The sequence below is a fragment of the Oreochromis aureus genome, linkage group 2 (genome assembly GCF_013358895.1).
Source record: "Oreochromis aureus strain Israel breed Guangdong linkage group 2, ZZ_aureus, whole genome shotgun sequence".
Taxonomy (NCBI): domain Eukaryota; kingdom Metazoa; phylum Chordata; class Actinopteri; order Cichliformes; family Cichlidae; genus Oreochromis; species Oreochromis aureus.
Window position 1 is genome coordinate 15,948,262 of NC_052943.1, and position 24,744 is coordinate 15,973,005.

The window sequence follows — 24,744 nt, forward strand, 5'->3', positions numbered from 1 at the left end:
ATGGTATTTCCAAAAGGACAAATAAATCTGAATCTAATGCCAACAATAACATTATATTACGTTACTTGTTGTCTCCATGTTTTGGACGGGCAGAATAACAGTGCTCTGAACTTTTAACATACTGAGGATATCTCAGAAATTTGTGGTTCAAACAACATTAGTTAGGTTTATTGTTATATAACACGCTAAATCATGTGTAATTATTAATTTATGCATAAATGTCTTAGCAGCAATTTTCCAAATGCAGGTTTGGATGTTTTGCATTTGCAAATGTCAACCAAACACTCGGTTTACGGTAAAACTAATTGCTGTAAGGTCCAATTAGCACTAAATGGAAAGAGAAGGCAATTTCCTTCAGCTGCTCACTTCTTTACCAAGTCGACGCCACCGCAGCTGATACAAAATACTTGAGTACAATTCAAGTAACACCATTATAGTCAAGTGCATATTTGAGTTAATGAAGGTTAATTTCACCTCTAGTAAAATGAATGAATTCTAAATGTAGGCTATTACACCTTACATTGCATTTATACTGTTATGACCTGAAGCAAAAAGAAGCAAAAAGCAAAAAGAAGCCGTCTGAATTCAGTACACAAAGCTAAATATATTTATTTTTTCTAGAAAAATCCAAACATTGTCATGCTTTGTCAAATGTAGATAAATAAAATCCAGGATTCAGAAGAAAGGGAGATAATGCAGCAGCATTACCGTTGAAACAAAATATGTTACTGGAATCATGTGTGCAACGTCAATACTGAGAAGCATGTTGCGAGCCTTCATACAAAAGTAGATCTGAACCATATCGCTTCTGATTAAGCAAATCTCTCAGTGAAAGCCCTTTTGTTCAAGGTTAGGTGGTGAAAAATAAGCATCTGTCAGAGTTCTGTACAGTTACGGTGGACGAGACAATTTCCATTTCACACTTTCTTGTTAAATCAACAACAAGCTCAGTGCACGCTGCACTCAACACCATTTACGTATGCTTTGAGTTTAATGACAAAAGAGCGTATAAAGGCAGGTATACAAACACTCACAACCACATTTTTTTGGGGTCCACTACTCCTGGACTATAGGCTACTGAACACCTCACAGTCACCTGACCAAGTGAGAGGTTAACCAGTAAATAATGATTGGCTGAAAGAGCGCCGATGCCACAGTGATATAAAGACGGAGCTGAGGTTTGGCATTCGATCCCATTCCCATAGAGTCCGAGGACAGCGAGGGGAGGATCTTCATTTTCAGAGAGCGAACCTGTGGAAGAAGGAAAATCTTTAGAAGTACATAGTTTGAAAGCAGAGGGGAAACGGATATTCAGTCTGTGTCTAACAGCACGTCAAAAACATACTTACCGATGTGTGATAGAAGCTTTAACCTTTATGCAAACTGATAGTATCTTTAATGAGTTTCTGCTGACTGTCTCTCCACATCAGCTGTTCCCATACTTTAAGTCTTTGCTACTACTACTACTCAATTCAACATTTAACATGAAAAGGGGATGACATGCAGCAAAAGGTCCCAGATTAGACTTGAAGCTGGGCTGCTGTATTGAGCCTTGCAGCATGCGGTCACCTGCTCGACCCAATAAGGCTAAACTGGCACCAGCTATTATTATTTCAAACATCAGTATAGAGCCAGAGCTGTACAATTGGTGTGCCACTAAAGTAAACACCCCATCACATGATAAACTGGAAAAACAACAAATATCTGAAAAATATATGGATGTGTACACATGCTGCATGAATGTAAATGTTGGTTACTAATCTGCTTTTTCTTGCCTTTTTTGGGTATTGTTTCCTTTTTTCCATTAATTGTAGCTTTAGTGAGTTAAACAATAAAAACATAACTTCTAAAATATTTTTTAAAAGGAGCATGATTCTTTACCATTTATCATTCTCATTTTTAAAAATGAGAATGAAAATGAAAATCATTTTTAAAAATGAGTACATAGTTGGTTTCTTCTTCACAGCGGTCACCATAGCGGGTAAGCTCTGCATGTTTAATTTGGCAGTTTTTATACCGGATGCCCTTCCTGATGTAACCCCAATGTGATTTTTGTCTCCTGGGATTGAACCGGGGCTCTTCTGCTTGTTAGGCAGTCCGCCTGGAATTTTATTCAGCCCACTGCACGGCTTTGCAAAATTAGAAAACGGCACGAGAGCGCACAAAATTTGAACTTACTGTACTGTCTTTTGTGCCTAAGTATCGGTGAAGTAAGAGACAATTAAATAACACAGGAAAGAGGAACAAGAAATGAAAGAAAGGGCATTTTTTTCTTTAAAAAAAAAAAAAAAAAGATTATCAGACAATAGGTGTAGCAGTGTGACTCACTTTACAGTCTGGCCCAGGAAATGAATTAAACACACCTGATTTAGACTGACGAAATGTAAATACTACAGTCCATCAAACTTATAAACTTTAGATTTGAAGGATACTGTCAATACAGACTGAAAATACTCACAATGAAGAACATGAGAGCAAAGGAGGACCAGGCAAGCGCCACAAAATAGCCATCACTGCCAAACAGCAAGCCACACAACACTGTGAAGATCATCCTGGACGAAGACATAAACAGACACATTCCCTCAGTAAATTCAGCATGATTTATTTAAAAACAATACATGACTGGGAGGAGCTTTCGCAAATAATTTCTAAATAATAAAGAATCATTTTGCAAATATATGTGCATCTGTGATTTATTTACCCAACATATTTGTATCCACTGTAGGCGATGAGATCAAAGGTGGAGAGGTCGGTGTGTACTGTCAGCAGATATAAACTCAGCAACATCACCAAGACCTCGATGATGACCCACACGAGGGCAGTGCTGGCACACAGGCCGAGGACCTCTGGACTGAACCTGCACACAAAGTCAACATTTGGCTTGTCTCACATACACAGATTCCCTGTGAGTCATAAAACAAATGAGTGGAAGAAAGATTAGTCACCTTTTTTGAATGCCAAGAGCCATTCCAGCGAGTAAAATGTAGGTGATAAAAGCCATTGCTAAAGGATTAAAAAAAAACACACACACAAAAAATCCCCCCACTTAATATGTTACACAAACATCCCAAAACATTATGCCTGGAATGATTTTGTGTGTACATGAAACTGACTTGGTATGTAAAGGTCTGATGCATTCACATCCTGTCTTGGAGTCAGTGGAGTGTCACGATGATAACGAACTTCCCAATCCTGCCAAGAAACAAATACAAAACACAAATATGACATGAATCACCCTCAGAGAACAAAAAAATTCAGGTCCAAATCAGCTTGTTTTAATTACAAGGAAAGCAGAGCGCTGCAGCTTTTTTAAAATTAACAATCGAGCAGTAGTAGGCCAGTTTTAGCTCAGTATTTGCAGCAGCAGGATGATGTCCAAAGTGAACTTTAATCTGCTGTTAACCACAGATATTAAAAAGTAGAGACAATACACTCAAAGACTCGTGAATGGAAATTTTTATGGAAATGCCATAACCCCAAAAGCCAAATCTTTTGGTTTATAACAGCCAAATTGAGATACCTTTGTGTTGTTGCAGTGAAAACCCCCCCAAAAAAGGTTCTAACTGTGCAAGAGACTTCTAGTCTTTATCATAGTAAGGACTTCTAGTCTACTGATTCATGCACATGAATAGCGTTTTCCCAGCCTTGCATTTGATCTCTTAAATACCTTTTTCATCTGTCCAGTTTCACTTGTGCTGACTCATGTCCATATTTGCATTGGATGGACTGATGGAGTGAATCATTTTGCCTCTCTAAACAAAAAGTTAATTTCCAGTAATAGACATGATGGCATTTTATGTTTCCTTAGGATTATTTTTAGCACATTCTTAATTCAAAATGACGATTTTAGGTTTAGCATTGTAAACGATTCAATTAGGTTTGTTCATGGACAACAACTTGGTTAGGTTCATAAAAAGCTCTGGGTTCAAAAACACTGGTTGCCATATCTTTTAAAACTTTTTGTGGTTGTCAGGGTGACACATAAAAGCTGATATACGTATTGCAGACACAAGCTTCTTACCAAAATATATCAATTTCAATTCATATTGACCATCAGTAAAGCGCTAGTAAAGCGCTATATAAATACAGGCCATTTACCATCATGAAAAACAAACAGATAATGTGTGTCTGTGAACACAAATGGAATTACCAGTCTGTGTACGTATGTTTTTAGAGGGCACTCTATATGGAATAACCTGAAAATGAGCTACAGTTCTTGTGTCTCGGGTGTTGGATGTTTGCGTGACTCAGAGCAGTGGTGTCCCATTTTGTTTTTTAAACAGTTTATGAAAACATAGACAAAAGGAATTTGGCTACACATATAATACGCGTTGTCTATTGTTGAATTTGAGCAGCTTATAACCACTGCATAGCAGTTAACTGTAAATACAATGTGATCCTGGTCTTTTAAGGAACATCTGCATATTATCAAGGCACATATTGTTTGGAGTGGTGTCACATTTACAATCAGAGTAAGTTACACTGTGCAGGAACTGAATGAGCTCAGTGTGTCTTTATACCCAAACAAGTAGTCACAGCATAATAATGTTCAAAAACGAAGCTGCAGAAGTGATAAAGTGTCTGATATGTGTTTCAAAACATATCAGAGAAAATGTCTTAAGTTTGATAAATGTCATGTAGTCTCCCTATGTTGACTCTGAGAAGGCTCAGATTACCTGATGTGTATAAGGGAACATGAGGATCATAAGTTTCTTCAGTACATATCTGGTGTCGACAGCAAAGAAGTATTTCAGCTTGTTCACAGACATGAATCTGCTGATCTGAAAGGCAGAGGAAATGCAAATATTAACAAAAACAGATAAGAAAGTCTGCCAAAACTAATAAATACGGTTGAGTCATAATCATTTTTACAAGAGGTTGCTCCTTTTCTCAGCATTATGCATCATTTTGGCATGGTGTGAATCAAAGCTGCCAAACCAGTAAAACAACATCTTCATTATTGACATACTGCATGTTTTTAAATTGTTCTTTCCCCCCAAATTGTTAAGACAATCATCAACTCTTATTTAATATTAAAAAGCAGAGCAGAAAATAGTCTAGTTGATGGAAAACGTGTCATTTAAAATGGCAACCCCAACACATTAAAGTTTCAACCGTGAAATGGCTTTGGGTATGACTAACACCAGAATGTTTCAGAGTCCAGGAGAGTAGCTGGAAAGCAGGAAACATTACCCCTGTGTCAATGAAAATAACTCATCTCTGTGCTCGTGTGGGTTGGTGGGAAATACATTATGAACTTATGAACAACAGCAGGAAACACTTTAGGGAACAAATAAACAAAACAGCACAAAAATAACCATCTACACAGGAGAGTGCATTAGTTCTGTCCCTGCTGAAAAGGAAAATGCTGTATTTAAGATACTCTAGTCCTACTTAGAACCAATGTCCTAAAAGATCCCAGACGTGGGAGTTACTGTGTTATAGATGCCAAAACACTGAACACAACCTATACCAGAAGAGCTTAAATAAAGTACAATAATTTAATAAAATTAAATAAAATATGGCAAAACAAATAACCCAGCAAACGTGCAAAAGAGAGAAGATCAAATTAATAAATAGCAAAAAATAAAAACTACAGAGAAAAATGTGTGGCAGCTTTAAAGCTGGACCATTTACCAGTCCAGATCTTGATCTTAATTACAAGTCTCTTGGTTAGCACCCTATCTTCCATTCAGTCACATTTGGTGCTATGTCTCAAACGGCCCCAAATAGGAGACTCACCTCTTTGTTTACCATATCCTTCCCCTGGTTGGCTAAGGAGGAGCCGTACATCATCGCAGCATTGGCCATGGGGTCAGCAAAGAGGTTGTTCATTCCACCACCTCCTTGCATGTCATTTGAGGGTTCTCCCATATTGTACCCAGAAGTGTAATACCCCTGACTGTTCATTGCAGGAGCTGCTGAGCTAGTGTCTTCAAACAGGACGGAGTCACCAGCGGGGGGGGCTGCACGAGCTCTCGGCTTAGCTGTGGAAAAATGGGCACAGGAGGGTAAACGGAGAGTATGACAACATTAATATTTAACTGACTGAAACATTCAGGCATGCCACTTATTAACCACTGACAGTGAAATCCACTATAATAAGTTAATGAGATCACACTTTAGTACTTCTCAAAGCAAGAGAGACATTTTAGTGGAGTGCAAGATAACACATGATTAATTAATAAGAAAAGATATCCTTTCCTCATTTAAAAAAAACAAAACAAAAACAAAAACGAGGATTATTGTTTTACAGCAGCCAAAACATTAAAACACAACCTATAAGAAAATAGCTTAAAATAAGAAGGGCTTAATAAAATAAAAAGTCATATGTGGCAAAAAACAGCCCAATAAGTTAAAAATTAGAGTCAAATTTAATAGAAAGAAGGGAAATGAAATACAGTAAAAGAGTATCTAAATATAACAAGGAGCTTAATAAGTGAAAATCTATTAAAAAAAAATACAAGTGCCTGTTTAAAATATTAATTTCCCAGTGACCCTCAAAGTCCTCAAATATTTAAACCTAGTTAGTAGTAAGGTACACAAGAGGAATTGGGAACATCTTTTCCCTAAGGAACATTAAAGAACAAGCCAAAAGCACTCTGGGCATGACACCTTTAGTTATTTATTTATTTTTTTGCTTTGTGTTAAGCTCCACTAGTATCCAACTTAGTTCCACAACCTCATTAGGCATTTTCACACAATCCAACAAATGTTCTTTCTGTATATGGTTAACATCCTCTGCTCTTTTTCAGAAGGAAGTGTTTTTCTAAACAGTAATTAACTTCTCCCAACAAATGACGCACTTAGGCCGAGGCCCACTGACATGCCTGGTTCAGCTGAAGCCAGACAGGTAGAGACAGGTAAGTCTTTCAGTAATTTTCAATGTCTTGAGTTGGTTTTGTGTGGTTATGTCCACACAACAAAGAGATCCTTTTTGCTTTACCCGACCTTTGACGTACACTAATAACCATAAATGTAATTCATTACTTTTTCCGCAGCTCCAGTAATAATGATTTGTTGATGCAAATTTCCTGATATACACCAGGATTGCTTCAAGGCACACCAGTGTTCCTCACCATTTTTTCTACAGAAAATCCCACCTACAGCAATTTCCTGTTTTGGGTTTAATTTGCCTTGCATGATACTCTTACGTCAAAGCAATTATACCAGCCATTTTGTTAGGTACATCTGTTCAACTGCTTGTTAACTGAAATATTTAATCAGTTTATCAAGTAGCAGGAACTAAATGCATTTAGGCATGTACACATGGTCAAGAAAACCTGTTAATGTTCAACTTAGCATAAGAATAAATGGGGAATTTAAGTGACTTTGAAGATGTCATGGCTGTTTGTGTCAGTTGGGCATGTCTGGCTATTTCAGAAGCTGCTTATGTAGTGGGATTTTCACACAGCCATCTCTAGGGTTGACAAAGAATGGTCTGAAAAAAGGGTAAATATCCAGTTAGCAGCAATTGTCTGGGTGAAATTGCTTTGTTGATGTCAGACATGACTGGCCGAATGGCTTAATGCTGACAGGAAGGCAACAGTAACTCAAAACACCACTTACCAAGATAAACAACCCTCCATCTATAAGTGCACAACAAGATATGTGCTATTCTCATGGTAGTATCTGAATATGGTCTAAATAAAATGAACCATGGCTCCATCCTACATTGTATTAATGGTTCGTGCTGGTGGTGATGATATTTTCTGAGTACACTTTGGGCCCCTTGGTGCCAACTCATCATTGTTTAAAGTAAGCACTGTTCCTGACCATGTCCATCTTTTTACAAACAGTGTCCTGGATGTGCACTCAACAAATCTGCACAAACTGTGCGATGATATCATATCAACATGGAGCAAACTCTGTAAAGACTGTTTCCAGCACCTTGTTGAATCTGTGCCACGCAGAATTGAGCCAGTTCCGCCAGCAAAACCGTACTAGCAAAGCGGACCTAAAAAAAAGTGGCCGGTGAGTGTATAATCGTATATTGCACTATGCGATCACATAACAGTTAAAACCTACATCAAGATACGTAAGTGTACCTAATAAACTGGCATGTTTGATTATGTGACTCAACCAGCTGAGTTTGGTGAACCCTGTGTGACCAGAAAAAAAATAGGAAGTGAGGATATTTGAGAAAATTTTGCAGATAGAACAATCCATGGTGATTCACTTACTTGCTCGGTACCCATGATGTGGCAAGTCCATTGTAACACTCGCTGACGTTAGCTTGAAATAAAGACAATGACACGTTAGCAGCAGTTCTGCTTACTTAGCATTAAATCTCTATGCATTACGCTAACGTTAATGCTGACATTGGGTTAACACCCTAAATGTTACAAGGGACTAGCGTTTCTCTAACACCTGCTAGGTACGCTGCTAACACATACTTACTGTTGCTTCCACTTAATGTTAACCAGATGCTACCTAGCCAAACTAGCTAAGTTAACAACATCCTCTTTTTAGCTCAAACTAGGCAGAACAGGGGGAGCCGATATAAGAAGCTCCAGCAGTAGCGTTAAACATGTCCAAATAGTCTGTCTGGTCGGGGGGATAATATATTGTTTTAATTTTTAAAGAAAAATTGTGAGGATGAGAGCACTTACCTACACAGCTAACGTTGGTAGCTAGCTACGTGGCTATCAGTGACTGCTGATCCCACCCATCCACTGCGGTTGGTGGACCTCAGTGTGCCTGCGTGGCAGAAACGGTGTAAGCACAAGGCAGAGTACACAGCACAACACACAGCTCATAATACGAGTACTAGAGTGTTTCTTTTCCGTCTTATGTTGATATACTTTCAGGAAGCAACAGCTTAAAAATCTGAATAATGCAAAATAACAAGCAAACGGAACCTGCAGTGGAGTAAAAAGTACAATACTGTGCAAAAGTCTTGAGCCAGCCGTCCTTCTTTATATATAGGCTATATCTATGTATATATATATAAAGCAGTGTTGGTCAAGTTACTTGAAAAAAGTAAATAGTTACTAATTACCGATTGCTTTTCCAAAAAGTAATCCCGTTACTGATGACTAATTTTCAAAAGTAATTAGTTACTTAGTTACTTTTAAAAAACATGATACACAACCTGAATACGTAATAAAGCAATAGACCTTTCAGCCCAATTCCATTTTTATGCATAATCCATCATATAAAATTTAATCAAATGGAAAGCCTCTCTTTGTTTTATTAGTTTTAATCTTTTATATTTGAACACATTAAACAAAAAATAAATTATATGCAACTGTCTTTGACTTGAAGACATTTTTTAACATTTAAACCTATAGGTTTAAATTTTCTGCATATTTCAGCATATAAAATAAAATATTGTTTTGTGTTTACACTCGCTCTTTCAAATAGATGCAAGTAAAACACAGCAAAAAAAAAATAAAATAAAATCAAAGATTCAGCGGCACTAAGTCCTGTCGCTCTTAAATCTATTTTGACCCGTTTAACAGGAGTGGGGCGGGTGGAGGATTGCCCGGTGCCACAGCGGTCAGTGGGGGGATCCGGGGGTTTCTCTGTGAATTTCACATTCCCGTGGCGGCTTGCTAGGTGCTTGCTCGGATTTGAAGTTTAATTTTTCGCTGTAGAAAGAACTTTTCTTTCCACGCAGAGAGTACTTTTTACGGAATCAAACTCAAAGTAATGTAAGTACGTCCACGCTTTAAACGCTGCATGGTCGTACTCTCTCCCGTACTCCATGGTATCCATTGTTTATCTACACACGTCTGTTGCTGCCACGGACGTTGCACGCCCTTACGTCATTGTCACGAGACCGTCTCATCACGACGGTTTAGTAAGGCAGTAACGCAGCGGGCTTACGGGAAAGTAACAGTAATCTAATGACTTTTTTTTGCAATACTAATGCCTTACATTACTCGTTACGTGAAAAAAGTAATTGGATAAAGTGTTACTCCCCATCTCTGATCTTGAGTCCAGAACCTCTGAACTAAATCTACGAAAATATATCCCAAATATATCACAGTTTGGCAGGCATAAAACATTTTTTTTTTTGCACCAGCAAGGTGATTCCCAAAAAGCTATTAGTTGAAAATTTGGCATATCTCTTCATGGTGTGCAGTCCTTAAAATAATCTGAGGAAACTGGAGTGGAGGACAAAACAGGAAAAAACAGAAAATTATCTAGAGTAGATGAACAGTATCCAAAAATAATCTCCTTGAGAAATAGAAAATAAAATTCAGCGAAGACCTGATACAGGACCTGAGAGATGCATTTTCAGTTGAGTCATCACCAAAGCAAATGGTCTCAGTGAAAGGGTGGCTGTTAGGAGGAAATGAAAGAGAGAAAAGGCTGAGATATGCCTAATTACACAAGAAATGGACTGAAAATTGCTACAAGCATTTTCTATTGAGTTATGGATCCAAATCAGAACGCAGCATCATTGAAGCCGTTTGGGATCATCTTGATAGAGAAAAGAACAAAAGGCAACCGACATCTGAAGAAGAGCTTTGAATTTCTTCAAGAAGCTGTGTTGTTGTCATACAAAATATTGACTTTCAAGCTCATTACATTTGTACAAACTCTATTTTTCCCTTTTATACTGTAATTCCATCTATGTTTTTGGTGTTGAAAATAAATCGCTGCACCTATTATATACTTTCCTAACAAAATATGAGGAAATAATGGGTGACTTAAGACCTTTGCATGATTAAACGGAAATGCAAAGAAAACCACACTCAAAACTATACATGCTGATACAGGATGAAAGAAAGAGACTGGGTAACTAAGGGAGAAACTGTATCACCCACTTTCTATTTGCATTTAATCTCATCACTTTTCCTTTCAAAGCCTAATAAAACCTTTCCATCAAAAGATGTGATGCTAATGACTTAATGGATTGCCAGCCACCTACACATTTGTATTCATTAAAAGATGAATTCACTTAGATAATTTGTTCTGCTATCTGTTGAAATAGTGTAATAAACACAATTCAGCATAAATAAACCAAGTAAAAGGTTAACCTAATTCATCAGGGTTTATTAGGCCAGGTATTTTTATGTGTTTAGAAAATGTTGGTTGTATTTGTTTCATCTATGTTTCAGTAAGAGATATGCAAAATAGGTAAAAGTATCGAATCCCAATTCATGGAGATATTAAATGCAAATAGCCTGAAATATTTTTTAAATAAATAAATAAACACTAGCCTATATAATGTGTTTAATTTACCCCAGAGCTGCTTTTCCAAGACATATTTGTTATAAACAATTATTTTAATCCTGTTTTCAGAACAGTAGCCTGGTATATTCAGTGAAGAAGCCACTGACTACTGTGACTAAAATATATGTACAGGTATTTGTTATACTTCATTTCTGATGTGTCAGACGTGGTTGTTTGGTTGTTGGGAATTTTTGGAGCAGTTTCAGTAGCATCACTGCTATAAACTGAGTCATTGCTTTATGGCTATTAGTTACTCACTTATTAAGATGATCTGATTAAATGCAAGACAAACATTTGTTGGGGTTTTTCAAATTGCACTTGGACTGATATTAGGAAAATTGTGATTTATTGTATTTTAGATTCTTCAAAATTATTTGTTTTTAACTTTTAGTCTAGCAGCTGCTAAGTGGGCTGCATCACTAAAACTATCACGTAATAACCTCTTTTCTTTGTCAAAAATACCTCCAAATCATTCATCATTGAGAGGTTTGAACATGAATTATTTGAACCATTCTCTTAAAACAAAATACAGTGAAAAGCCCCAAATTTTAAGCCTTCCTCATCTGCAGTTATCTCATTTTCTAAAAACATTAAGTGGCCTGCTTTATATCCCATGGCAGGTGAAAGGTTTGACACCCTTCACCCAAAACTAGGCGCATCAAACTCCTTAGTTCCTGGGCAACATATAGCCTAATTTGATCCTAAATGGGTTTGATCTCCTAATAGGCTTAAAAAACAAACAAACTCCAAATTGTTTGTCTTCCTTTTTGTGCAAAAAGGTTTAAGTGTATCATGAATTTCTAATAATAAACTGTTGAGTCATAGAAAACTGATAATGAACAGAATGAAATGTCTTAAAAGTGATACATCTCTGTTACATGACAGGAACTCTTCTGTCATGTAATCCATTCTTAAGAACAAAAAAACAAAAGTCCAAAAGCCCTCCTTCTGCTCCAGGGCAGCATAACTGACATTTCCGGATCGAGGGGTTAGATATTTTTCCACTTGGATCAGCTGCACCAACATACTTTTAGTTTCGCTAACAGAACATTTGTTTGCCAGTAGTCCTTAATCTTTTAATAGTTAATTATATTTGCTACATAGCCATCGATTTCATACCTCTTATCAGCTTTCTTACCAACTATCAGTAGTATTTAGTCGTTTTGTACTTTAAATATAATTTTTTGATTTTCTATTTAAAATTTCAGGCTTACAACACAGAAAAAAAAGAATATTCCTAACTATTTTCACAGCAAGAAATTTGCATTAGTGTTATATTTATATCCAGTTACATCTTAATTTGAGACCTGAGACAGTACTGACAGTGGCTGGCACTGTCAGTACTGTCCTGGCACAAGCATGGCACGATTACTGTAAGATAATCTGCTTCATGTTGTATGATCATAAATTAAATAGGTGTGAAATGCAACACCCTCTAAATCAAATAAATTAAAGTGGCATGACAGTAGCGTTACACTTTGTGAAGCACGCATGTGGGATGTGTGTGTGGGTGGGTGGGTGTGGATAATGTTTTTTTTTCAGGATGAGTAAATTGAAATGGAATCTACACTTCCCCCCTCTTCCCCCCTTGCCCCTAACTTTTAGAGGGAAAAAGTTGAGTAAAACAGAAACCAACAGGTTTCACTCACACTCAGAATAAAAAAAATGTAACATTAAAGCACTACTTCCCTTCTTTACACTGATGTTTATCTATTTCATAAATAAACCAGACTTGTCTTGATCAAATAAAAAAAAAAACAACTTCCAGCTGACGAATGAAGGTGTAATCACAGAGAAAAAAAAGTGAAGACAAGTTGTGGCATGTCCCAACAGAGTTACTGCAGGTGTGTCATCACTGCATTCCGGAAGCTTTAGTCATGTGACGCTCACCTTTATCCTACTGTCCCATATGATACCATGTGATGTCTGTCTTTATTATTACGGGGTGTAGTTGCAAAAATCTGAAACACTACGCTCATTGAAATGTGTCATTGAGCAACAGGTATTGAATCTGTAAAATGTCTTGCCCCGGGGCAGTTTCAGCTTTTCACAGACTTTGTTGGTAAAATGAAATTTGAATCCAAAGTTCAATGTTCAGTGTCTTTCTCTCACTCTTTTTCTCTTGGTCACAGAAACACACGCATACATTTTCTTTTTCCTCCCCAAAACACACCTTTTCAAGTAGACAGCTATCTGTCTTTGGAATTAACCTTGAAAAATACTGATCCTGGAGCAAGCACTGGTAATATGAGAAACTGATGCAACAGTCAGCAGCCAGGAACTCTGTCCCCAGGGACTGCAAGGTCAGCAGCTGCTGGACATGCTACGTTTACCAGATCTACAGCATGTATTTTTTGAATCTTTACTAGCTAGAGATAGACATAGACTTTATTTGATCCCACACTGGAGAAGTTCATTTGTGACAGCAGCACAAGGGCCAGGAAGAAAAAGTGAATTAAAGATAGATTAGAAAATAAAAATAGAAAAGAAAATAGTTAAAAAAAAATACAATACTATGGACAGATAGTTGCTATTTAAAGTAAAATACACCAAAGTTAGTAGTATTATTTTTTTTAATATTTGTGCATAAAGTGGTGTGGGCTGTAACAGTCTACTGCTAAAGGAGCTGCTCAGGGCCTCCACAGTGTCATGCAGGGGGAGGGGGGCTTAGCTTGGCTAACGTCCTCTTCTCACCCACCTCCTCTATGGCGTCTAGGAGACTGTCCAGGCCCTCTATACAGTCTGTTAAGCTGTTTCCTACTATATTATCCTTGTAAGTAAAAAACAGCAGTTGAAATGTGTGGTGAAGTAAGTAAGCAAACAGTTTTTTGCCGTTTGACTGACTCATATCCACAAGCATGCATGCACACTGATGTGGTTAGAAAAGTGAGAGTGGCAGCCAAAAAAGTGCCGCCAACTAACCCCATAGGATACATGACACATTTCAAATAGATTTATATATAAAATATAAAAATGTGTTTTACTCATCAGATAATATATAGCTTACAGTTGTGTGTTATTAAGATGACAGCAGTAGGGTTTACCCCTGTTGTGTAAAGGTTTCTGTCGTTGTGATTTATTTATTTTTTTTTGTTAGGGTTATTTTTTAGGTAGTATACTTAAACTGTTATTGAATATGCTTAAATTATGTTCAAATAACTTCTAGAAACTTGTCTAATCTATCTTCAAGGATAATTTCAGTTGAAAAATGTGCTGTTTGAATCCCCGTGAGGTGTAACAACTCAAATTGTACAAGTGGAAATAGAGTAGTACATAACATATAAAAACAAAAAAACATCAATGAAAAAAGTGTAAAATCAAATTAAATTATCTTAAACAAAAGAAATCTGAGAGATCATTACAGAAAAAATAAAATGCAAGTATTAATTTACATTGAGTTTAATGATAAAACGGTTTTATTAATCTCCTGTTCCACCACATCCCAAAGGTGCTCTATTGGATTCAGATCTGCTGACTGGGGAAACCATTTGAATACAGTGAACTCATTTTCAGAAGAATAGTTTGTGGTGATTTGAGCTTTGTGATGAGGTGCATTATTCTGCTTGAAGAAGCCATCAGAAGATGAGTACGTTGATCAGGGAGGGGATAGACTTGGTCAGCAACAACACTCAGGTATACTGTGGTGTTTATATGATGTTCACTTAGAAAATATCACCCACATCATTACACCACCATCAGTAGCAGCAGGCTGAACTGATTTAATCCACCTATTCATTAGTGTTTTCCTGGTTGTCCATGTCACTGGGTCAGACCTCTCCACAGCCACCTCTAGCTTTTCTGGGGCAACAGTGAGGTGTTCCCAAGCAAGCTGATGAGACATGATCTCCCAGCCCAAGAAAATTACCAAGAGGTATAAAAGAACCACCTGCTCCTTAGCCTATCTCTAATGGAGATAAGGCGGGGAGTTACGTCACACTGGTACTTTTAGTCACTGTTTCATGTTTGTTTCTAAGAAGAAATGTCTTAAACTTCCCATAAGCCCTGGAAATAGAGGTGCGCATCAATAAAAATAGATCAGTGTTTTTTTCAAGTGGGAGAAACCCCTGTTTTTTGTTTGTGTGTGTGTGTGTGTTTTTTTTTTTAAACTCCAACCCTTATCTTAACTGGTTATCCTTGTACTGATAACATGTACAAATTTCACTGCAGTATAAACAAAGAGTCTCCGTGCTTTGGCTTTCAGTTATAAAGTGTACCCAGTGCTTTAAGCCTCCTCCAGATAAGAGAAATCACTACAGTGCCAGTTTCAGAGCACGAGGTGTGGGCTGTCTTTGAGAGGAATCCCTGTACTAGTCTCTGGAGGAAACTCTCACCAAATATGGTAAATGACGTCACGACACGTGGAGAATTTCGTGAGAGGTTCCAGACAACACTATTTCCCGTAAGTACGTAGGGGCGTGGTGCGCATATACTGCTGCTTAAAGAGTTTACAACCTCACGATCATTCCCAGACTTCCGATCCTGGATGTACGACTGAGGACTACCGCGAGCGCTGAAAGTTGTTTTCGAAGGTTTTTGGACGACTGGGGAAAAAACAAGGAGATATTTCTTTCCTCGCTCCCCCATCAAGACTTCTTTGGACTCTACCGAATACGCAAGTCGGTGGGCTTGCCCCCTATTTGAATTAAAACACAAGACTCAACCACTTAGTTTCGTGAGAACTGAAGACTATATAGCCACAGCTGGATTCAGTTTTCTTTTCACTGAGAAAGAGAGGATGTATCGAAACTTTGGGAGTCAAGAAAGAGGCAACCCACCGTACACAGGCACCTCTGGGACAAACTCTGCTTCCCTTGGAAACACCAGCACTTCAGCCACACAACAGGAGCAGGTAGGTGTGCTGTCACTGACTGAACTGGGTAAAAGGTTAGGGGTCAAATAAGAACAATACGGTTAAAGTTTTGAGAAATAATTAAAAATGTTCTAGCTAACATTAAAGAATACAAATTTAAAGCTGTTAAATCATCATATTGTAATTTAGTTTAGTTGTACAGGTAATAGATCAGAAATAATAATATTTAATAATGATGGTTATATAATAGTTACACAATAATATTAGTTTACACTTTTTATCCAGCACTTGTTACTTATCGTGAATATTTTATTATATAAACTCTTCTTCTTTTGAACTGTTTTTCTTTTTTCCCTAGAAGTTTACAATGCCAGGGTCCAGTCAGTTTATCCCCAGCCTCAATGCCATCACAAGCAACCAGGACCTCCAGTGGCTGGTCCAGCCCTCGCTCATGCATCCACCAGGCCCTTCGCGATCACCAGTACCTCCTTACCCAGTCCACCCAGGGGCGAGGCCGCTGGTTCCACCACCTTCCCACTCTCACCTTCTCAGACCAGGGGTCATAAGAGCTTCTGCAAACAGTCCGTCTTCAACAAGGCGCAGGAATGATGAACATGTAAGCACATAGCTCTCAAATGATTGTGGGTTTTTTGTTTTTCCATTAAGAGACAAGTGAATGAGCCCTCTTGGAAGTTGCATTCTCCCTCGAGGGAATGTGGTGTGGATGCTGAGGTGTGGAGTGTGGCTCAATCACTTTTGTGTAATCAGTGCGTAATATCCTGTAATTCTCTGTGACACAATAGTGCCACTTCCTCTAGATGTATGGAGAAATAGGAAGAAAATATAAAGATATGTTTTTTAAATCTTTTTCTCAGCTCTGGAGTTAAACACACACTGTCGTACTCTCCTTTTTTCCACTGTGAGTTTTTGTTGACAGTAGAATTAACAGGTGATTTTCAGCTTTTTCTTACTATAGAAACATCACCCCATTCAAAGTAACTTTACATTTGACTTCCAACACACAGTATAATTCTGTACGTTTCCCCAGCCACGCGCTGGCACACATCCTCGTCATAAAGTTGTAATTTCATTGAACAGGAAGTGGACTGTCATGTGACTCATAGGGGCAAGTCATGTTCTGTGACTCACACCTGAGTCACTGTAGGGGTCTGAGCGTGACTCATCCTCCCGAAAGGGCGGGAAATGTTGGATTAACTGCAATTATTCAGTAGAATGTTGGATGAAGTCAGAGTTCGGGTGTTACAAAGGCACAAAAGCGCAGACGCTTTTCAATCCTGCAGCTGCCATGACTGTGATGACTCAGTGTGGACACATGGTGGGAGTATTTCACCTGTGTCATGCTGCCTGTGGTGGAATTTCACTGTGCATGTGATGTTTTGAAATTAGCTGTTTGCCTAAAACAAGCCAGATTAATCCAGTTCAGGAGTTTAGGTCGCCTTTGTGTTTTGTAATAATCTTTCTTCTCCTCTTCAGTTATCTCAGGAAGAAGTCGAAAGGCGCAGAGTAAGAAGGGAGAGGAATAAACTGGCAGCAGCAAAGTGTCGCAATCGGAGACGGGAGCTGACAGAGTCCCTGGAAACTGTGAGTGATCATTAATATAATATTACTCCAAATATAAGGTGTCTGTCTCAGTCAGGCATGAATGAATCTAACTCTGTCTTTCTCCTGCTGTAGGAGACGGACATGCTGGAGGATGAAAAGTCCCGCTTGCAGAAGGAAATAGCTGAACTACAAAAGGAGAAAGAGAAGCTTGAACTGGTCTTGGAAGCTCACCGACCCATTTGCAAAATAGAGGACTCTGATTCGGATTCTGACTCAGGTCCATCCATTTCCTCTTTGGGAGCCATCAAACTAGAGCCAGCGGACTCCTGCAATCCTGGACCCTCAATCAAACCACCCATAAAGCTGGAGAAGCCCAGACCAAGGATAACTATCCCCACAAAGCCTGTAACATCAACCGCCTCTGCTGCTGCTACTGAATCAGAGTCACTCCACACCCCAGTTCTCTCCACGCCCTCTATCATGTCCTTCACAGCTGGCACAGTTTTCACCTACCCCTCTGCCTCTTTAGACACCAGTGCCTCCAGCACATCCCACGTTACATCACACCAGGGAAGTGTCCAGCAGTCTCAGGCCCCACAGCCCTGTGGGATAGCTCATCGCCGCAGCAGCAGCAGCGGTGACCAGTCGGATCACTCCCTGCACTCACCAACCATCCTCTCACTGTGATCGACGGCCCTGCCTTCCTGGCAATACACTAAGCTTGATTTCAGCGCAGTCACAGTGCGTGCGATAAAGGATGTCAAGGAAATGTGATGGAAGTGAAAACGACGGCTCTTATCATTTCGAAACGAGCAACGTGCAGCTGCTCGATTTCTTTAGAAAGTTGATGCTTTTCTTAGATAATATGCAAATCTGTGGCATTATTAGAAGACGAATGTTACACTTTTTGTAGTTTTTATATGAATATAAAGTCTTTATATTTCTAATTTTCAGAGTTATAAAATAAGAATGAGTGTTTTTGAGGTTTATTGCGAAAGCACTGCATGCAGACTATATTCTCTAATTATACAAACTTTGTAGACTTAACTGTGATAACTCCATTTAATCATATATTATTAGATATAATACATTAAAATGTTCCCTTTGATAAGTTACTACATTGTTACAGTGTGTTGTTAAAGTCCTCAAAAAGGGAAACGAAGAGCTTAAACTAACAGGTCCATATTATGTGTGGAACCTTTCAGAACCCTAATATTATCTTTATGCAAATTACTGACCACTAAGGCTGGGCCATAGGAGTTATTATAAATGATATAATCACATATTTATTATGGAGAATATAATATATTTTTTGGTACTGTTTATGTTTTCTCTTGAAATGAACTGTTTGGAGGGCAGTGCCTTACTTTTGTCTTTGTTTAAAAAAACAGACAATAAAGAACAAAGGTGTGTGCAAAGAGAAATGGTGTGCAGTTATTGGCAAAATAAGCAAGAGACTGTGACTGAAAATCATCTGAAAAACGGCAGATTGCTCAGAGTCAATTGTCTGGATCGTTTGAAATGTGTGAAAAAGATTCAGAAATGTAAATGAGACATGACAACGCGACTGAAACGAGGATTCGACTCATTGATCAGTTGCCTGATTGAAGTTTAATGTTCTAGTAATTTATTTTTAATTGAGCAGTAATGCTGAATATTCTCCAGGCGCAGCAGTGATGGAGTCAGACAGTTTTTATACACATTTTTTTTTACTTAGCCTGGGATGAAACACAAATTGATGGAAAGTTGTCTTTAGGTCAAAACTAAAATTTTTGAGTTGCTTCTTTCCACCATCGACATTTTTCTGCCATCCGAAGACAAAATTTTGGTTTATTGTCTCAAAATGTCATCTCAAATTTTTGAGGTAATAACACAGCATTTTTACTTATAAATGAAGAAATTGTTTATTTATTTATTATTTTTTAAGTGGCAGAAATGTAGACATGTACACTGTGAAGACTCACATATAGTCACATTTTAAATTATTTTAAAAGAAATCTGTAACGGTTGTTAATTTAATTATTTTTTAACTGTTGTTAAACATTAATTCATTGTTAAAATTATACCCAACTGTGTCTGATTACTTCTTAACTCCTATGAGTATGTGCGAAGACCCCCCCCCCCCAAGCTTCATTTTTGGTTCTGGGGACAAAGCCACCCCAGACCACTGCCTGGCTCTGCCCCTGGACTGCAGATTCTCCAGGTTTCTGTGGTCTTTGAGCTTAACATCTTCGGAGTGTTGATCAGAAAAAATCCAATACTTTGAAGACATTACCCTTTGTCTCTGGGTGTTGAGGCCATACTTCATATCAGTTAATTTAATTTAGAAAATACCTGACACAGTAATAAATACTGAATTAATCATTAGTGGCAGCCAGTAAGAGAGTTTGATTACTGCACCATGCGCTGACAAACTCTGCTGGCCGCTCTCTGACCCTCCACTCTCAACACTGTGGCCTCTGTTACCCTAAAATGAAGTGAATCTCTTGCTAATACATACACGGCTCAGAGAACATTGGATTGCTAAAATGGGATGAGTGAGGTAGAGAGGCGGAGATGGAACAAGAGTCAGATTGAGAGCTGGAGCGCACGAGGGAGGAAAAATCTGTATGTATGCTGCTGTCAAAGGACGTCTGTGCATCACTAAGTGGGTAAAAGCATCACCCCCCTCCACCCCCATCAGCTCTCCAGACTGTGCAAATAGGGCTCCAAAAATAAAACTGATGAATATCCATAAAGTCAGTCAGTGTGACATGAAGGCAGCATCAATCAAGCGCAGTTGGTTCAGACACGAAGGTCAGAACAAATGCAGAAATCAATTTGTCGTGTGTGTCATGTTAAATGCATGTTTTCTGCAAGGCAAACACACAAAGAAAGGTCAGAACAGCCACTGAGTGTCATAGCCACTGTATTTAAAGCTTTTCAGTGCACTACGAGCATAGCCCACCAATAAACAGCTAACAACAAAATAAACCTCTTGTAATCCAGGTGCTATGGTTTAAACTGAAACTGGTTAGTAAAGCTAGTTAATACAGACAAATCAAGATTAAAGAAGGTTCGAAGTTAAGCTTGCTCCTAATGTTACAGATTAAATACAAAGCATGAGTTACAGAAGAAGAAGCTAAGAAATCTTATGATAATTCAGCAACAACTTCATTAAAAAACAAAGAAAAGAAGAAAAAAAAGAATTTAAACAGCTCGGCTTAAACAGAATAAAAATCAACCAAAACTCGTAGACCTTCCAGTTTGATACAAAGAGTTTTCCAGTTGAATTTTAAAAATAGTGACAGAACTTTTTTTCAGTTCAGCTCTGCGTGAGGTCCAACAACATCTACCATGCCTGATCCAAAGTGAGTGTGTAAGTCTGCACGTGTTACATTATGCTCAGTGGCCCCACCCCTCAGGAAACCTAAAGGGCCTTCATGTCAGGCTGCTTCACAGGCTTTGTTACAAATGGTGACAATCATCATGCACACATGGCACTCCAATCCTGTCCTGAGGAAGCGAGAGTGCATAAAATATTACACGTCATTAGCAAAAAAAGCAATTATCAAATAGTTTCCTTTGTTTCAGTGCTATTGGAATTCAGAGGACTAAATATGGCTCGAAACTGGATTGAAATAAATCTTTAGATCTGCGTTTTCAAGATCCAAGATAACGCTGTCCAGTGCAATTGAGAAAAAGGCTTCTACCAGTGTAGGCTAATCCAGTGCATGAGATAAATTTACATATGTGACCCAGTTTGTTGGTCCCATTTTTTTTTCTCAACAACAGACCACTGAAAAAGGAGAATTTTCAGGAGAATCTTTAGAAAAAACACTGTAAAATTTAGACATGTTATCATCTGGCAAACATCTATTAAATGTCTTTGTAAAGTCCTGAAATGTGGAAAGAGTCTCAAGTCTAGTGGCACACAAATCTTTGCAGCATTCAGAAAGCCCTAATGCTTGTTTTGTTTTTTTTAATCCTCCAGATTAATTTGTACTATCTGACAGAGCACCTGTGTCTCCCTCCAGTCCTCAGCTGCTGACACACCCCTGCCATCAGTCATCAGGTGAGCACACCAGGTGAAGCTGGTCTGGGCTTCCCACGCTGCCTGTGCTTGAGCTCCCATCTCCCAGGTCCCGGGCCACCATGCAGGGCAGATTCAGCTCGGTGGACCCTCCTGGACTGGAGTCACTCCTGCTCACACACTCCTCTTCCAGGACCAGGCACAGCTCCTTCAGGTCCAGATTCTCCTTCACCAGCCCGTCCTGCATGCGCTCCAGGTCGGCAAGCTTTTTCAAGTACCCGCCCAGGTCCTCTCGCATCACTTTGGCCGCGTGATGCCCGAACAGCTGCCATTCCCGGGCCAGCTTCTTCACTTTGAGCCTGTCGTCGTCCAGGAAGCAGCACAGGTCCCGCAGCTCCGTGTTCTCCTCCTGCAGGCGCTGATTGATGACTTTCAGTTCCCTGATTTCGAGGAGGTGTCCCTGCAGCTGTTTATTTACCTCTTTGATAAGCCGACCGCGCTGGATCAGAGCCGATATTTTCTCTGACTCCTCTTTACGCAACCGGCTCACCAGCTCCTCTTTGGAGCACGCCAGCAAGTCCTCGTCAGACATCTTTGACAGTTCTCTGTTTATTATCTCACCTTCGCTACCCATTTTTTCTTCTTTCAGTAAAAAACGACACCTATGGGTACCTGAGAATCTATTAAAAGCGCTGAGATGTGGCTATATTTAATGCTCAACACATGCATCCGCTGTAATCCAGATGTCATGTATTTGATCACCGGAGGTAAAATCAAGGCAGAAACATGTGGTGTCTGTATTTAGATTGTCTTTATCTCCAAGGCTGTGACTTCAGTCTCTTTTTGTGCTGTTCTCCGTGGATAACGCCTTAATGAGGTCGTGTGTGAAAAACGCACCGCAAGCCCCTATTAATGTCAATCTGTCATCCTCTCAGCAGAAGGCTGCTTTCTCCAAAGGCCTCCGGGAGCACAGCAGCCCTTATTTCTCCTCCCCGCGCTGTTTTTTTCAAGGCAACAGCTGCTCCGTGGGCTTTTCTGTACAAAGGCCCGGTGAGTCCACGGAGGCTTAACCCAGCACACCCTGCAGATGTTGTGATTTCTACACCGCTGGCATCGTCTCATCGGGCTGTGCTTGTGTCGCCTCGGCTGAATGAACCCCGGTGGCTGCAGGAGTCCGCACGGCGCAGCAGCTTTTTCCTCCTTTTTCTTTAAAAACGATTCATTGTTTATATTTTAAAAAAATAAACAACTAAATAAACAACAAACAAAGCTCACCGCTCAGAATATGTACATCATCATCTGTGCTCATCCTCCGGAGATGGACTGTTACCACAACAATGTCCGCCTCCGCCACTTTCACGGCTGTGACTCCGCTAAGCAGAGAGCTGCGCGTGAAGCTGGAGCTTTGACGGAGACCAGTACCACCAGCCTTCATAATAAAAGCTTCCGAATGTTGTTTTTCAGAAAAGAGGGGTCACAAATATTGCTTTTAGAGCACCGCTGAACTAGATTATATATTTGTAACGTGTTACGCCTTTTAGTTTTCTTCAAGTTTTAGTGAAACCCCGATGCTCAGCAGAGATGCTTTTATTTTGTAGAGGTTTTAAAGGAAACTTTACTGCTTTATCAGGATTTGTAACTTGGCAAATTTCCTTAGATAAGCTAGTAATCAGAACTGTTTGTGGTTTTCTCTGATCTTTCCAGTGTGGCAATTCCACATGGCGTAATTTGAGCCTGTTTTGCAGTCGTAAGTGGCAACATTTAATAATCTAAAGCTCTGTGGTTCATCTAATTCCACTCTAACTACATTATAAAAAACGAGATTTGACATGGAAGATCCTCTCTCCACGCGCTCCCTCAATGAGGAACGTGTGCGCCCCCATTTGGATTCAAACCCATTTTGATTTATTTATTTATTTATTTTTTAGATGTTTATCCTTTTCATGCTATGAAACCAAAACAGGTTGTATGAAGGAAATTGATAGGAAAAGCCTGTGTAAACCCACTTCCTTTGGGTTTTCCTGTTCATTAGAATGATCTCATCCTCAAAAAGCAGATATATGTCGATGACAGTGGAGTTCAGAGGCAAGCAACAGTGGAGTGCATGAGTGACTCCTGGTTGTACTTGTTACTTTTCAAAGAACATTGACGGAAAGTGTGATTGCAGACCCTTTTTTTTTCCATGGGTTTATGCTGAGGCATTCAGCCACATCCTTCCGCCCTCTGTCCCACCTCCATTGTTTCACTGAGGCCACAACAATGTAGGGTGTTAACCGCGCAAGGGGGATCTGGGGATGGAATCAGGGTGTCATGTGAGGTTAGAAATGAGAGTGTTGATGTGCAGCAGGAGAGCCGACAAAAAAGGCGTGTTTAGCTGATTCGTTTTCACCCTCCCGTGTTGTGATTTTTCTTTTTTGAAGGACACATGCAGAAACACAGAAAGGGAGGGCGAGGAGAGGGATTTACGGGGATTTATTTAGATTAATCGTCGGAGGAAAAGAGCAGATTGTGTAAACGCAGGCAGCAAGCAAAGCGCACAGCACTGTGGGCCCCGGTGCTCAAAAAGAAGCCTATCTGTGATCTGACACATTTTATAATAACTTAGAGAACAACTGATCAACAATAGGGTACTGTGAGGCTGCCAGGCGCAGTACTGTAATTTGAGTCTTCACATAATCGTTCATTATCTTTTGGATTTTCTTGTCCGGTCACTGAAGTCTTTCTTTCTTTATATGAATGTCGTGTGTTGAGTTACTGTAGGGTAATTCACCTCTAATCCACCCCTTGCGCTGTATGGTCAATCAAAGTAGGCTTGGCTTAGAAGAGAGGCCAAACATTGAAGAAATAATGTTTCTTCAATGTCTGTTTTCTTATTATAATAAATGATAAGAAAACAGCCGACCCTGAAGGCCATTTATCAAGCTTTCGATGATAATGATTTTCTGTGTATCTAAGCACTCCAATATCACAGAAGTTACCGTTTTGTCTGCACTAACATTTCCTATTATTACATATTCACTTGTCAGAGCCACACCTTAAAAGCTCATAATCAGCTCCTAAAAAACTGCAGATGAATGGTGTGTTGTTCATACTGGTAATCCTCAGGGGCGTTTCCTAGTTGTGTCACATGCTGCCCATAGTCATATGAGACGTCTGCAGGAACTGTTAATGG

The 24,744-nt window shown here is 39.2% G+C and overlaps 3 protein-coding genes across 6 annotated transcripts; 1 reads left to right on the forward strand and 2 right to left on the reverse strand.

Annotated features, from left to right (window-relative positions):
* Nucleotides 1-584: 584 nt before the first annotated feature.
* On the reverse strand, nucleotides 585-8,756 carry yif1a (Yip1 interacting factor homolog A (S. cerevisiae)). 3 transcript variants are annotated; one of them, XM_031746373.2, is made up of 9 exons: nucleotides 8,617-8,756; nucleotides 8,184-8,235; nucleotides 5,743-5,987; nucleotides 4,677-4,781; nucleotides 3,114-3,192; nucleotides 2,946-3,003; nucleotides 2,702-2,857; nucleotides 2,459-2,552; nucleotides 585-1,251 (listed from the first exon to the last, which is right to left on the reverse strand). In XM_031746373.2, the coding sequence occupies exons 2-9, from the start codon at nucleotides 8,212-8,214 to the stop codon at nucleotides 1,093-1,095; spliced, it is 927 nt and encodes a 308-aa protein (XP_031602233.1). In that variant the 5' UTR covers nucleotides 8,215-8,235; nucleotides 8,617-8,756; the 3' UTR covers nucleotides 585-1,092. The 3 variants fall into 3 exon arrangements, with proteins under 3 accessions (XP_031602233.1, XP_031602152.1, XP_039475463.1); XM_031746292.2 differs by having other exon boundaries at nucleotides 8,613-8,756; XM_039619529.1 differs by lacking the exon at nucleotides 8,617-8,756 and adding an exon at nucleotides 8,401-8,473.
* Nucleotides 8,757-15,644: 6,888 nt separating this feature from the next.
* On the forward strand, nucleotides 15,645-18,984 carry fosl1a (FOS like 1, AP-1 transcription factor subunit a). 2 transcript variants are annotated; one of them, XM_031746180.2, is made up of 4 exons: nucleotides 15,645-16,036; nucleotides 16,359-16,613; nucleotides 17,492-17,599; nucleotides 17,693-18,984. In XM_031746180.2, the coding sequence occupies exons 1-4, from the start codon at nucleotides 15,923-15,925 to the stop codon at nucleotides 18,245-18,247; spliced, it is 1,032 nt and encodes a 343-aa protein (XP_031602040.1). In that variant the 5' UTR covers nucleotides 15,645-15,922; the 3' UTR covers nucleotides 18,248-18,984. The 2 variants fall into 2 exon arrangements, with proteins under 2 accessions (XP_031602040.1, XP_031601972.1); XM_031746112.2 differs by having other exon boundaries at nucleotides 15,646-16,036; nucleotides 16,356-16,613.
* Nucleotides 18,985-20,451: 1,467 nt separating this feature from the next.
* Nucleotides 20,452-22,931, reverse strand: ccdc85b (coiled-coil domain containing 85B). The gene is made up of 2 exons (XM_031745997.2): nucleotides 22,848-22,931; nucleotides 20,452-22,778 (listed from the first exon to the last, which is right to left on the reverse strand). The coding sequence occupies exon 2, from the start codon at nucleotides 22,204-22,206 to the stop codon at nucleotides 21,604-21,606; it is 603 nt and encodes a 200-aa protein (XP_031601857.1). The 5' UTR covers nucleotides 22,207-22,778; nucleotides 22,848-22,931; the 3' UTR covers nucleotides 20,452-21,603.
* Between the last annotated feature and the right edge of the window lie 1,813 nt (nucleotides 22,932-24,744).

What these genes read in the sequence shown, in the direction of transcription:
- yif1a (XM_031746373.2), bottom strand. Translation starts at nt 8,214, where the DNA reads ATGGACTTGCCACATCATGGGTACCGAGCAA. An exon ending in AGGATATGGTAAACAAAGAG is followed by an intron (nt 4,782 to 5,742) that starts GTGAGTCTCCTA and finishes TCTGCCTTTCAG; the next exon opens with ATCAGCAGATTCATGTCTGT. An exon ending in GCTCTTGGCATTCAAAAAAG is followed by an intron (nt 2,858 to 2,945) that starts GTGACTAATCTT and finishes CTTTGTGTGCAG; the next exon opens with GTTCAGTCCAGAGGTCCTCG.
- fosl1a (XM_031746112.2), top strand. Translation starts at nt 15,923, where the DNA reads ATGTATCGAAACTTTGGGAGTCAAGAAAGAGGCAACCCACCGTACACA. An exon ending in CAGCCACACAACAGGAGCAG is followed by an intron (nt 16,037 to 16,355) that starts GTAGGTGTGCTG and finishes TTTTTTCCCTAG; the next exon opens with AAGTTTACAATGCCAGGGTC. An exon ending in GGCGCAGGAATGATGAACAT is followed by an intron (nt 16,614 to 17,491) that starts GTAAGCACATAG and finishes TCTCCTCTTCAG; the next exon opens with TTATCTCAGGAAGAAGTCGA.
- ccdc85b (XM_031745997.2), bottom strand. Translation starts at nt 22,206, where the DNA reads ATGGGTAGCGAAGGTGAGATAATAAACAGAGAACTGTCAAAGATGTCT.